Source organism: Priapulus caudatus, unplaced genomic scaffold, assembly GCF_000485595.1.
Source record: "Priapulus caudatus unplaced genomic scaffold, Priapulus_caudatus-5.0.1 Scaffold401, whole genome shotgun sequence".
In the NCBI taxonomy this organism is placed as follows: Eukaryota; Metazoa; Priapulida; class Priapulimorpha; order Priapulimorphida; family Priapulidae; genus Priapulus; species Priapulus caudatus.
Window position 1 is genome coordinate 25531 of NW_014577462.1, and position 13810 is coordinate 39340.

Below are 13810 nucleotides of genomic sequence, written 5' to 3' on the forward strand. Positions count from 1 at the left end.
AATAATAATAACAATAACAATAATAAAATAATAATAAATATATATAGTTAACAAGCATATACAGGTAGGTACCATTTTACGACGGGGTTAGGTTCCAGTAAAACAGGGTCGTAAAATGAAAAGTCGTAAAATGAAGTCGTAAAACGAGACCAAATTATAATGCAATTAAATGCTATCATTCCACCTACAATGCACCACGAAAAACAAAAGAAGTGCATATTGCGCGTTTGGACTCTCAGGCGTTGCTGCGACGTGTTATCGAGTTGCGATTTTTTCGTTATTTTCAATTTTTATGTAACTTTGAAAACGTTGTTAATGTGAAAAATCCCATAAGTAAAATGGACATATATATATATATAAACGGGACCTACCTGTACTTGGCGCGCATCAGCCCCGGCCGGAACGCCTCCTCCACCCCGTCCACCTCAACGTCCAGATCGCCGGAGAGTCCTTCGAGGAGCAGCGACGTCGGGAGCGCCTCCCGGACGGCGCGCGCCATCGCGTCGCTGTCGACCTCGCGCTGCGGCGAGAAGTAGTAGAAGGAGAGCACCTGCTGCGGGTAGCAGGCGCCACACAGTGACACGTTGCGGAGCGAGAAGCGCGACGCGAGCAGATCGCTCGTCGCCGGCTCCCGCGCGCCGAACTCGCGTGGGTCGCGGCCGGCTAGCAGCACCGTGTACCACAGCCGCGTGATCGGCTCCCCGCCGACGCCGACGTACTCCTCAGCGCCCTCTAGCGTGACCGTCGCCGGCCGGCCGCCGACCCGCGTCCAGTAGTCGGTGAGCGCGTCCGCGGCGCGGCGCTGGAACGCGCGGTCGCGCCGCCACGCGGAAATCGGCGCGCGAAGGTAGACGTCGCGAAGTTCGGTCGAGCGGAGGCACTGTACGGGGGACATGCGGTGCGCGCTCGTGAACAGCGTGTTGAAGAGGACGTCGGCGCCGAAGATGGATTGCGCCGGCACGTCGCCGGACCCGACAAGGCGGCCGCCGTCCGTCAGGAAGTAGTGCACGCGCAGCAGAGACTCGGGCCGGTTGACGCAGCGCTCCTGGGTCGTCGCGATGACGCGCGCCGCGTACGGACGCGCGCACACCGCCTCGTCGCTGCCGTCCTCGCAGTCGCGGACGCCGTCGCACACGGCGTCGGCGGCGACGCAGCGCGACGAGTTCAAGCAGCGCTTGGAGAGCGCGTCGCGGCACGCGGGCAGCCGCTGCGCCAGCCACGCGCGCTCCAGGTAGCGACGGAACTCGGTGACGTTGTACGCGCTGGCGCCGGGCGGCGCGGGCACGACCGTCGTGAAGCGGTCGGCATACGGCAGCGAGTCGTCGCCGACGTAGAGCTGGTAAGGCAGGCCGAGGCTGGTCGCGAACTCCTGCAGCTGCAGCGTGTACTCGGTGCCGGGACGCTCGAGCGACGTCATCGTGTTGTCGTTGAGGCGCAGCGCGTAGTAGACGCGGGTGACGGGCGCGCCGTGCCGGCCGACGTATCGCGCCGACCCGAGCACGCGCACCTCAAACTCGCACGTGCCCAGCTTCGTGCACTGCCCCAGGTTGAGGTCGTAGAAGATCCAGACGGAGCGGAGCGCCTGTGCGAGCGTGCGCAGGTCTTCGCTCATAGCGATCTCGCCGCGCACGTCCACGTAGAGTGCCATCTGAGCGCGCTCCTTCGGCAGCGGGTGCAGACGCAGCGCCCTCAGGTGGTCGCGCAGGAGAAGCTCGGACGGCGGCACGAGACTCCACCAGAGGTACTCGTATCCGCGGCGCACCGTCACGACGTATCCGATGCGCGCGACCGGCTCCGTCGCGTTGCCCGTCGTCACCCACGAGCGGCGCACGTCCGTCACGCGCACGTCCCAGCGCGTCGGCGGCACCGTCGGGTTCGCGCGAACCCACGCTTCCTTAATCGCCCGCTCGAGGGCGCCGGCGGTCATGTTGGCGCCGGCGTCGTACGTCGCGTAGATCGCGAACGGGCGTCCGTAGTCGCACGCGCAGACGCGCAGCGGCGCGAGGTAGCGGTCGTAGAGCGAGATCGTCGGCTCGGTGGCGCCCCGCACGCGCTCCGGGTCAGAGCCGTTGAGCGCGACGACGTAGTCGACCCGCGTGACTCGCGCGCCCGTCTGCGTGCGTCCGACCTCGCGGCTGCGCACGCCGACAACGGTGGCGACGTTGAGCGCGGCGTTCGCCTCCTGCCAGGCGAGCTCGATGCTGGAGCGGAGCCGGGAGTACTCGCGGTCCGTGATCGCGCCCTCGATGTACAGCGACCTCACCTGCAACGACGCGAGACGCGTTACCGACGACGATCGCTCGATGAGGGTAAGAAATGTCCGATATTATTCAATTTATATATATGTCTGATATATATATAGATATTATATGTCCGCGATGTACAGCAATCTCACAAGCAACGAGAACACGTTACCAGCGACGATCACTCGATGTCCGATATTATGATAATGATAAGGTAATGGACAATTTATTTACATGTCCGATATATATATATATATATATATTATATGTCCTCGATGTACAGCGACCTCACCTGCAACAACGCGAGAGCCCGTGATCGATACAATACGATATCAGCGACAATATATGATATCGATCACATACGCGGGGGGGGGGGGGGTGAAGAAATGCCCGATATTATTTCAACTCATTTTGAGGATCGAAAGTGGTTAGGTAACCGCAACAGCAGTCGGTTTCGAATGATGCATTCGAGAGATTGCATCGCAGGCTAATATACTACATGTATTGTTAGCTTTTGATTGCATTGTTATTTGTGCAACCTCGGTGAGTCAAGTTTGTCCAGGAGGTGCCCTCAGGAAACATGACTACGCCCAGCTGGACAAATCTTTGCTCCTGAGGTGAAAGTCACCCTGTCATACTAAAGCAAAACCCGTATAATGTAATAATACCGAATTAACACGTTCTTATTATCACACTTATAACGATAAAAAGGTTTTGCTACATATCGATAGATTTACCTTCAGTGGGAAACAATTGCACCCAACTAGACCGTCGATGTTGATCTTGTCTACTGCATCCTGTATGCCAGGGTCACTCACTGGCTTTCCATCGATTATCGGCACGTACACGACCTTTGTGATTGGGTCACCTGTCAATCACACGACTTTTATAACACCTGCTAATTAATAAATGCTAATCCCATTACACCTGCAGAACACTGCCTGCACCCGTCAAAATATCGTCAAATGTATTGCTCTGCTGCCAGCTAGGCTGAGTGAGTTTCCACGAAGTAGTAAAGTACTGCACGTGTAAGTATACATTCCACAGCATGATTGGCTTCAATATATGTTCTTATCCCAGCCAGGTTGCTTTCCCTTAAAATTTTAAACTTTGATTTAAAATTCACACGTTACTGGAAGCCTCTAATTTCTTCACGGAAGCACTAGGTAAATATTTAGTAACTGCAAATATATCTATTATATCTATAGTTACTAAATATGTGCCTGACAGAGACGTTCTGATTTATGCATTCATAAATAAATCATATAGAATCATATAAAATTCTATATGTAGAAAAAACATGATATATATATATATATATTCATGGCTATATTTCGTGCACTATGAAAACAAAATATAGAACCATGCAGATGTAAATGCCTGTACATTACAGGAACAGTAGCAATCACTACAGATCAATCAGACATCACTCAAAAACCACAATCTAATTAAGAGGTGCTGCCGGTTATCTACCGTTTTATACTTTTGAAATGATGGGCAGGATAAAAGGTTGATAGGATAGCAATAAAGACAACCATAAGCTATAAGTTGACAGCATTCGTCTTCCTTGCAGATAAGTTTACAAAGCACTCGTAAACACAACAACAACAATACATACCGATGCAGGACTCAGCCGTGCATGCTGCATATTTAATTCAACATACATTATGCCATTTGATCTCCTCTTCATTTAAACTAGGGGTAAATAATCTGTTCGAAATTATTTACTCCTGATTTACAGACACGACAAAAAAAGTTTTTTTTACTCGTATACTAACTGTTACTTCCCATAGTGTGAGAAATGTGTAATTTTGCATCATGACACATCTCAATATTTGTATACCGAGTAATGCTAATTAGTAATTACCCGTAAAAATACGAGCGAAAATTCAGGTAGTACGTGAACAGTGAGATGGCTGTAGAGTAAACAGATGCAGTGTGGACATACCGTTTGAGGTCTGGTAGGGGACGGTTCTGATGACGTTCACTGTCACCGTCTTGGTGTCATCGTCCACGACTCTAATCACAATGCCACGGATCGCAGCCTCAATGCGCTGCTTCTGTGCGTAACTCCAGTAACCATTCAGGTAGACTACAGACGCGATGTCTGAAAGCACAGCAATGCATAAACGTAACCACACACTCTTTCAAGGCAATTGTTGGAATGCCATGTACAACTGTTATTTACTCTTTCATCCTACATGCGTAAACACATGTACAGCATTCTATTCTGTACATATTTTCCCTATATGTGTGAAGATATGCACAGATCTATATACTCTAAACGCATGTCTCTATGATATACACTGGAGTGTAATAATATAGATCTATATAGATCTGTATAGATCCATTGATCTGCATAATCTGCATAGATATAGATATAGATCTATATATATCTAGATCTATATTATTACACTCCTGATATACACTAACCTAAGTTGATGAAGTTATCTGTGTCAGTGGCAATCTGCGTCGATATGATAAACACTAACCTAAGTTGATGAAGTTATCTGTGTCAGGGGCAATCTGCGTCGATATGATATACACTAACCTAAGTTGATATCAGTTATCTGCGTCGATATGATATACACTAACCTAAGTTGATGAAGTTATCTGTGTCATTTGCAATCTGCGATGGGTCGTTGTAGATTGTTGGCAGATGTCGCGCCAGCCAGAAGTTCCAGCTAGTTGGGTATTGATCGATGGGATTGTCCCTCTCAGTGGTCATGTATCCGTGTCGCGTCCATTCCTGACCGGTCGTCGTGTCCAGGAAGGGCACAGTCGACGTCTCGGTGGAAGTCACGTCTGCAGGAGCGCGTAAAATCATCCGATTATCTATCACTAGCAGCTAGGATATACCCGGCGTTGCCCGGGAAATAAAGCGCTCAGGTTCATTTAACGTTTTTTTCCTCCTGCGACCTCAGATGACCTCGGAGGCCAAATCCAATGTGCCCATGACATTCAGCATCAAAAGTTACCCCTACTGAACGTCCTTGGACATTTCTAGAGTGCTCCGTATTGATTTGCATTGAGAACAGACAAACAAACTCACATACATTCACAAATATGTATTAGATAGACCCAGCTTCCAACGACCCATTACTAATCCACCTTAACTATGTTTTCCAATGATCAATAGCTATATATATTATATATTCATCCAATGTTATGCATCGCATGGTTTAATTACTATACCATTCATGAATTTCAACGTCTGAATCAATTTCTGTACTCGTTAACTCCAGAATTATTACGAACTCAAAGATTACAATCCTAGTAATTACAAGAGAAAAACTAATTAAATTACTTAAACTAAATAAAAAAGTAAAAATGACCAGAATCAGGAAAGACATCTCATTAATGCCAGAATTATTATGAACTCAAAGATTACAATACTAGTAATTACAAGAAAAAAAACTAGTTACATAAATTAAACTAAGTAAAAAAGTAAGAAGGACCAGAATAAGGCAAGACATCTCATTAATACCCGAATTATTGCGAACTCAAGTATTACAATACTAGTAATTACCAAAAAAAAAACTAAAAGTAAAAAAGGACCACAATCAGGCAAAACCGCGAACGTATCGCAGCGTGTGAACGTCGGCGCGCACGTACCGTCGGTTCCGTAATAGTACTTGAGCAGTTCCTGCATGACGATGTTGCGGCTGACGTTCGTGACGGCAGGTGTTGTGAATAGGTACGCCTCTGCACGCGGCGCGGCCTCGCCCGTCACCTCACAGTCGCACGGCAGCATCGTCAGCGGCTGCAGCGCCTCTGTAAGCAGAAACGCGAGCGTCACAAGCTTTCCGCACAGCGACGCGGTGGCGACGCGGGACCTCTCCCACATGACGACGATCTCCTCGCCGCGTCGGACACGCTCTGGGAGGAAAGCTGAGGAGGCTGTCGCTCCCTGCAGAGCGGCCAGACGCGTCCGTCTGCAGCGCATGTGCTAATTAAATAAGTGAGCCGCACGCGGGTCGTTATGAAATATTAACGATCTCATCAATTATTAATCAGTTTCCTCTCGATCAATGGTTTTCGAAGCGCTCTGATTTAATCAATGGCTAGCATAAAAAAAGTTCATCGAGCTATAAAATATTACCTTTTGTGTGCTAATTAGGAAGAAAATCCCAAGATTTGCATACTTACAACCAGGAAACCTAAGTAATGACGAATTCTTTTCCCCAGCCAACAAGAACCAAGATAGTCCACATCAGCAATCCAGCCACCAAACATTGACATTACAATAATAACCCATCCCCTGAATTTTTGCCAACGAAACGCAATTAAACCGCCGCTGCATTATGCAAGCAGCACGACACGCACCGTCGATTACAAACGCATGCACGCTCTGGCAATTACAATCGCATGCATGCTCACCTTCGAAGTCACCGATCGATGGCGACCGCAGACCGACCACATCGTTGAAGTTGTGATGCCTGTTAACGAGGTCTTCATTCGTGTCAAAGCTTGTGATTGTGTATTCGACCTTGATCACTCTTTGAAGGCCTACACGAAAACACACATCAGTGAATCTTCTCGCGTTAATGTTATAGATTATAACGCGCATACAATATGATACGTACATGCGATGTAAATAATGCATTTAATGTAGTTAATGTATTTAATGTCTATGTAAATACCACATGATGTGTATGTAATTTAATGTCTATGTAAATACTTAATGATGCGTATGTGATTTTATATCCATGTAAATACAATATGATGCGTATGTAATTAAATACTTTTCTATCGTCTATTATATTTCTATATAAGTAATAAAACTAACATATAATATATTAAATAATAATCACAGTAATATAGTTAATAATAGTTCATATATAATAATTTAAGTAATTAGGTATCAAAAATTACAGCCTAATACTTAATTAGATCATTTATAAGGATCGATTGTCCAACATTAAGTTAAACTGCCTATAGTTTTTGTCTCATAAACATGATGCAAGCTAAATTTGCATTCTATATCGATCAAAACTATTCTACAGAAAAATCGTACATACGATCGTACATCGAACGTAGCAAAGGTAAAAAAATGTCACTCAAATACAACTGCATGAATTCACTATGAAGACTGAAGGCACGAATTATGAAGGCACGAAGATGCACGCAAGCATCGGGAAATAACTCCATGACTCATTGATAATGGACAGTGGTCAGACATGGGTTTAGCCCAACTCATCACCAAATTAGCTAAAACTCTTTCTGCCAAACTCATTCCTACACCTGCAACAATTTACAGTTTTGAACATACCCTTGTCCGTCAGATATCCGTAGCCGACCCGCTGAACGAAGAGACCCCATGACAGGCCGCTGTTGCGGAGCGAACCCTGGTTTGCGTCCACCCAGGCTTGTGTGAGGTATCCACCGAGCCCTCGCAGGGACGTGGGCACATAGTTCTCGAATAGCAACAACTCGTACAGCTGCAACAAACATTTCGACCGAAACCTTTAATTAACTCTTAAAACAGAGTCGTAATAAACTGGAATGCTGAGTAGCATGGATACACACATTAACATCACTAAATTGATAACTCATCCGTGAGAACGATTTTTTTAAATTTATAAACGAGTCAAACATGGCGCTCTATCATAAGGGAGTATCTACCAGAGATCATCAACGTAAGAATAGGTAAAAAATTACGAACGCAAAAGCAATGCTGACGATGCAGCAATACGTCTTCTGCCAAGCAACCACGTAGACATTAGTCACTGAATTAGTCACATATATAGTCATATAAACTTCCCAACATTAGTCACTGAATTAGTCACATATATAGACATATAAACTTCCCAACATTAGTCACATATATAGACATATAAACTTCCCAACATTAGTCATGTTGACGCAAAAACAACAACGTGAAACACTCAAAGCTCAGCGAGGTCGCAAACAAACAAAGGAACCTCCTCCATCGCAATCCACTCGTTATAACGCGACGTACCTTGAACGACTTGCCAACGTAGAGCTTGTAACCGGCGCTTTCGAAGACGAAGTCGACGAGCGACGAGCTCGGGTCGACGACGCGATGAGCGTTGGTGCCCGTCGAGTCGACCTTGACAGCGTACTTGATGACGGTCACGCGTCCACCCTTCTCCAGCATGTGGTACTCGTACGACTTCACGTCGATGTCAACCTCACCGCCTAGCCGAGAGACAGTGAGAAACAGTGAGAGACAGTGAGAAACAGTGAGAGACAGTGAGAGACAGTGGGAGAGAGGCAGTAATCGTTTTACAGGGAGCGAGAAAGTGGAATGATGACTTTATTATGAATGAATGATGAATCTATTACCTACAAAAAAGTTTGCATCGTATGAAAATAAACTGGGTGCAGTTTATTCTAGCCGAGAGAAGTCGTTTTACAGTGAGTGAGAAAGTGAAATGATGACTTGAATCTATGAACCCCACAAAAAAAGTTTGCATCGTAAGAAAATAAACTGTGTGCAGTTTATTCTAGCCGAGCGAAATCGTTTCATGGTGAGCGAGAAAGTGGAATGACTTTTGCGTCGTACGAAAATGAACTGTGCACAGTTTAATCGACAACTGTAAACCAGGTACTAGTGGACACTGTAGCGAGGATATAGTAGATAGTACATATTATTATATAGTACATGTTATATAGTAGATACTACTGATAGACAGTATATAATAGATAGCAGGTAGCATAGAGCTGTAGTACACATGTTCATGATGTTGTGTATATAGCTTCTGTTACCTGGATTTGCATGCAGCCAGGCACTTGCGAGTATAGCATCGGTAGAGTTAACAGCAGCCTCATCCAGACTACCAACCACCTTCAGTTCATATAATTTCTCTGGCAGAACCTTTTCAATAAGTAGCTCGTCCTGAACCTAGAAAACGAAACATGTGCTTTGTACGGCAATGCCGAGTATAAACGTACACATCCAATTAAATCATACGATTAACAATGCTGCTGCAAAATTACGAAGTATATCAACAACCATATCCTGAGATTCTGAAGATCTGAAGATCAGAAACTGCAGACCAGAATCTGAAGATCAGAATCTGAGGCCACAATTAAAAAAATTTTTGTTTGACCTCACCCGACCCAGGCTTTTTTTAAATACAAATTCAGTATGGTACGTGTCTACATGCTCGGGTGTGCTTGTGTGGAGAAACCTTTTATGTTGAATGTTTGTTTTTCTTGGTTGTATGCCTACAGATTTATATAATGTACAGTGATACAATTTGTAAAAAAAAAAAGAATGGGAAAGATCAATAAACATTTTTGAAGATCCGAGATTCTGCTCGGAAGATCCGATCCGGCGACGCTCACACACACCTGCTTCTTCAGCGCCTCGCTCATCTGGTTCGGGTGCGTGATGTTGCTGCTCAGCTGTAGGTAGTAGACGACCTTCGTCAGCACCTGGCCACGCACGTCCGCTGTCGGGATCACGCTGACAGCGTACGCCCGCACCGCGCCGGCGACGGGCCGCGGCTGGCGCGCGAGCACGTCCGACCACGCGCGCGCGACACGATCCGCCGACGCGCGCACGCCGTGCGAGCCGAGCACGAAGTGCGTGAACTGGTACTGCTCGGTGTAGACGAGGTCGTACGGGTACCACGTCAGCTCGATCTCGTCCAGCCGCTTGGCGGTCTCGCGGTCCGGCGGCGGCGTCAGCGTCGCGTCGATGTCGTCGACGTTGGCGACCCAGAGGACGTAGTCGATGCCGAGGATGGCGGTGCCGTTGGCGGTGATGAGGCCGCGGCGGAGACGCTCGACGTTGACGCGGAAGACGGTCGTGCTGAGGATGTCGACGTTGCTGTCAAGCCACAGCTGTCGCAGAACCTACGGGACGAGAGCATCGCACACTGTTAGCGTGATGTGTGTGTGACAAGTTAAAGCTGCGACACGCGGTGACAGTTTGATGCAGGAGGTTAGTGTGATGTGTGATGAATAATTACTGCTGTGGCACAGTATACCTAAACTTACTGCAGTGAACACAATTACTCAAATTACAAAATTTCCTGCAGCCGAAGTTCCTCATCCCGCACTCCTCAACCTGCCACCCACCATCCATATTTATTTTATAATCTATATTATCTATGTTTGTTTTCTTGACATTTCATCATCATCATTTGACACATTTCGCATCCTAGCTTTCACATCCCCTATTCTCGCGCTCAGGCATTCTCGTCATGAGCTCCGTGCCCCTGCGTCCATCTACCCCCCCACCCCCACATTTCGCATCCTAGCTTTTGCATCCCCTATTCTTGCGCTCAGGTATTCTCGTCACACGCCCCTGCGTCCATCGCTCCCGGTGAAGCGCGTTCGAGTGATCGGCACCCCTGCTTACCTCCTCGAGCGCGGTGAAGCTCAGCTCGGACTGGTTCGTCGCTACGAACACCTCGTAGACCTTCGAGCTCCTGCAGTCCGTGCAGGCGATGATGCGGCCAAGGATCTCGCTCAGCTTCTCCTTTGACGGTTCAACGATCGACCCGGCGCTCGTCGCGTCGCCGTTACGCGTCACGTTGACGACGTAGCGAATCACGGTGAGCGGCATGCCATCCTCGGTCACGTGGTCGTCGAACTTGATGACGTAGACGAGCACGACGGTGCCTGCAACATCGGCGCGTGAGCGGATTCTCGCAAGCGTAGTTACTGCGCTTGTCATCGTTCGTCACCATCTCGCGCATGTGCTGTTTACTCTCCATCTTCCAGTTTCACCCACGCTTACCATCATTCACAATCTCCTACTCCAATTTGCCTCTGCCACACTTACTCCCACACACACTAATCCACGTCTGCCAGCTCTCACACTTTCTCATACACTTACAATTTTTTGCCATCTCCCACACTTACTCCCACACTAATCCACGTCTGCCAGCTCTCACACTTACTCATACGCTTTCCACTCTTTACCATTTTCCACACTTCCTCCTACACTTACCATTGTTTGCCATCTCCCACGCCTCACCGACAGCGATACGGAATGCTGTCACGTTGATTGTGTCGCTATCGTAGCGGCCACGAATCAGGAACAACTTCTCATCGGTGGTTGTTGCCGTTGGGTTGAATAGTGCCTCCTGTTGGTAATAGTAGTAGTAGTCAAATCTTTATTTGACATGACATTACAAGAGCATCACAATAGTAAAGGAAACAACACTGATCAATATAAAATTATAAATAGTATCAAATAAAAACGTATTATCAAACTAGTGTTGCTACAGAAAAACAAAAAACAAAAGTATTGTTCTATTTTGGTGTGTACCAAAATTGCATGAATAATAAATATATTAGTGTATAATACTAATACTATGCTGTTTGAACATTATATAACGTCTGGAATTGTGTTTCATTACAGCAAACAGAATTGTGAAATATGGGTATAATGCAGCAATTTAGCAGTAAAAAGCGATGAAACTAACAACTGTAATTTATTACACTACTATATTATATTATACTATATACTATATATACTTATACTATTATACTATAAATTCTACACTTCCGCAAACACTGCTTCTACACTTGCTCTCTGTCTCTTGTCGCTCACCTGGACGCGCGTGTGGTCGATCGGCGCCACCGCGCCCGGCTGCAGCATCACGCCGTCGACCGCGACGTAGTACGTCACCTTCGTCGCCGCGCGGCCGCTCCAGTCTCGCGCCGCTTCCAGCCGTGTCGCGTACACGCGCACGTTGCTGCCACGGCTGCGGTACACGCGCGACCACGCGTCCGCGATGCGCTCGGCGGCGCCCCCTAGCGTCGCGCCGCCGCCGCTCACGACGTGCATCATCTGGTATTCCTTCCCGTAGAGGTCGCTGCTGCGCGGGTGCCCGAATCCAATCTCGGCCAACGCAGCGGCGAAGCTGGCATCAGAGGGCGCCATGAGCTGCCGTTCGAGCGCCGGGTCGCCGACGACGGCGACGGCGTAGACGAATCGGATCGCCTGCGTGCCGTTGATCGTGATGTAGTCGGCATCCCAGTCGGTGATCGTGAGGCGCCACGTGTTGGCGGCGAGGGTGCGGCGATTCTTCTCCAGCCAGGTGCGGTTGAGCGCTCGCTCGATGCGCGTGATCGGGATGCGACCGGCGACGCCCGTCACGTAGATGTCGTACAGCTGTGAAGAGAGTACAATATTAAGTAGATAGTCCGTAAGAGTAGATCGTAAGAGTGAGATTTCACACGGCGCGAGTGAAACCACACAGCAGTGCATTGCAGGTGCACTCGAAGGCAATGATAGCACACGAAACATCATCGTGTCCTTAATGTCATGCCCACTCCAACTTACTCTCTGTTATGCGTATGCACGCACACACACACGCAGCAGTCTCCTTGATGTCGTGCCCACTCTGACTTACTCTGTTATGCGTATGCACGCACACAAGCACACACACACACGCACACAACCAGATGCACGTATGCATGAAAGCACACTCACACAAACGTGAACACGTACATGTCCCGAGCACGCATGCACGCAAGCACACCGGAACCACATCGATACAATACTGCATGCTACGTGATGTCAACAAGCTAGTCGATTACATTAAATTTCCACTATCCAACACATGGGTTATAAAGGGAGGCAGAGAGAGCACACTCACCCTGTGAGAGCCAGTAATGATGCCGCTATGATCTGTGATGGCCGTGCTGACGCTACCAGGTGGAGGAGACCGTATGTTCGTCGAATTCGATGTAACCGTGTAGTAGATGAGCGTAGTTGGCTGTCCGTTCTCGTCACGCTTCTCCTCGTAGCCACCAACGTACACGTAGACAACGGAACCTAGTGCCACGAGAGATTACCATTTAGAATTAGAATTTACAATTTATATTTAGTACTTTATATATATTTTTATATTTATATTTTATATTTTTTTACTTAGAATTTCCCATTACTATGTGGGTTTTATAGTTGTTGGTATATTGTTACACCATGTTTTTTATACATTATTCTTGGTTTTAAGATGAGCTAGCGTCGACGTACCTGGGTTGTAGTCTCTCCACAGCGTCTCTATGACGACCTGCAGCGCCGTCTGGTTAAGCGTCTCCCAGCTCTGGCGTCCGTCGATCGTCACCGTGTGATTGGTCGCCGCCGCGTCCGTGCACGCGAGCTCAACGCCGACGCGATGTCGGTCGCCCGCGGTGACCGTCGACGGGTGCACGATCGCGCCGTCAACCGACAGGAAGTAGGTGGCGCGCGTGAGCACGCCGCCACGTGGTTGATCAATGAGGGGCGTCGCGGCGACAGCGTAGACGCGCACGCGCGTCCGCGGCAGCACCCGCGCCCACGCTCCCGCCAGCCGGTCGGCCACGCGGCGCACATTCAGCCCGCCGCAGACGTCGTCGGCGAACGTGTGGTCGTCGCCGTAAACTCGCGACTCCGGGTAAAGGGTGTAGCGCAGCTCGGACATGCGGTTTGCGAGCGCGGGCTGCGTCGGCTCCTGCAGGATGTGCTCAACGGGCTGCGTGGCCGGGAACATGAGCCGGTAGTTGATGCGCATCACGGGCCGGCCGTCGTCCGAGATGAAGTTACGCGTGACGTCCGCAACTGTGGAGCGCGCAGAGAGAGAGAGAGAGAGAGAGAG

The 13810-nt window shown here is 48.4% G+C and overlaps 1 protein-coding gene across 1 annotated transcript in view; it reads right to left on the bottom strand.

The window, feature by feature from the left end:
- Positions 1–13810, bottom strand: part of LOC106809973 — a 42717-nt gene that overhangs the window by 17641 nt on the left and 11266 nt on the right. The window contains exons 11-25 of the mRNA XM_014813213.1: positions 13210–13773; positions 12830–13008; positions 11779–12342; positions 11173–11308; positions 10579–10841; positions 9564–10070; positions 8976–9111; positions 8206–8405; positions 7516–7684; positions 6624–6752; positions 5859–6017; positions 4839–5048; positions 4192–4350; positions 2981–3111; positions 372–2263 (exon numbers count right to left, since the gene is read on the bottom strand). Coding sequence (XP_014668699.1) covers positions 372–2263; positions 2981–3111; positions 4192–4350; positions 4839–5048; positions 5859–6017; positions 6624–6752; positions 7516–7684; positions 8206–8405; positions 8976–9111; positions 9564–10070; positions 10579–10841; positions 11173–11308; positions 11779–12342; positions 12830–13008; positions 13210–13773 — 5398 coding nt within the window. The remainder of the gene's footprint in view (positions 1–371; positions 2264–2980; positions 3112–4191; positions 4351–4838; positions 5049–5858; positions 6018–6623; positions 6753–7515; positions 7685–8205; positions 8406–8975; positions 9112–9563; positions 10071–10578; positions 10842–11172; positions 11309–11778; positions 12343–12829; positions 13009–13209; positions 13774–13810) is intronic.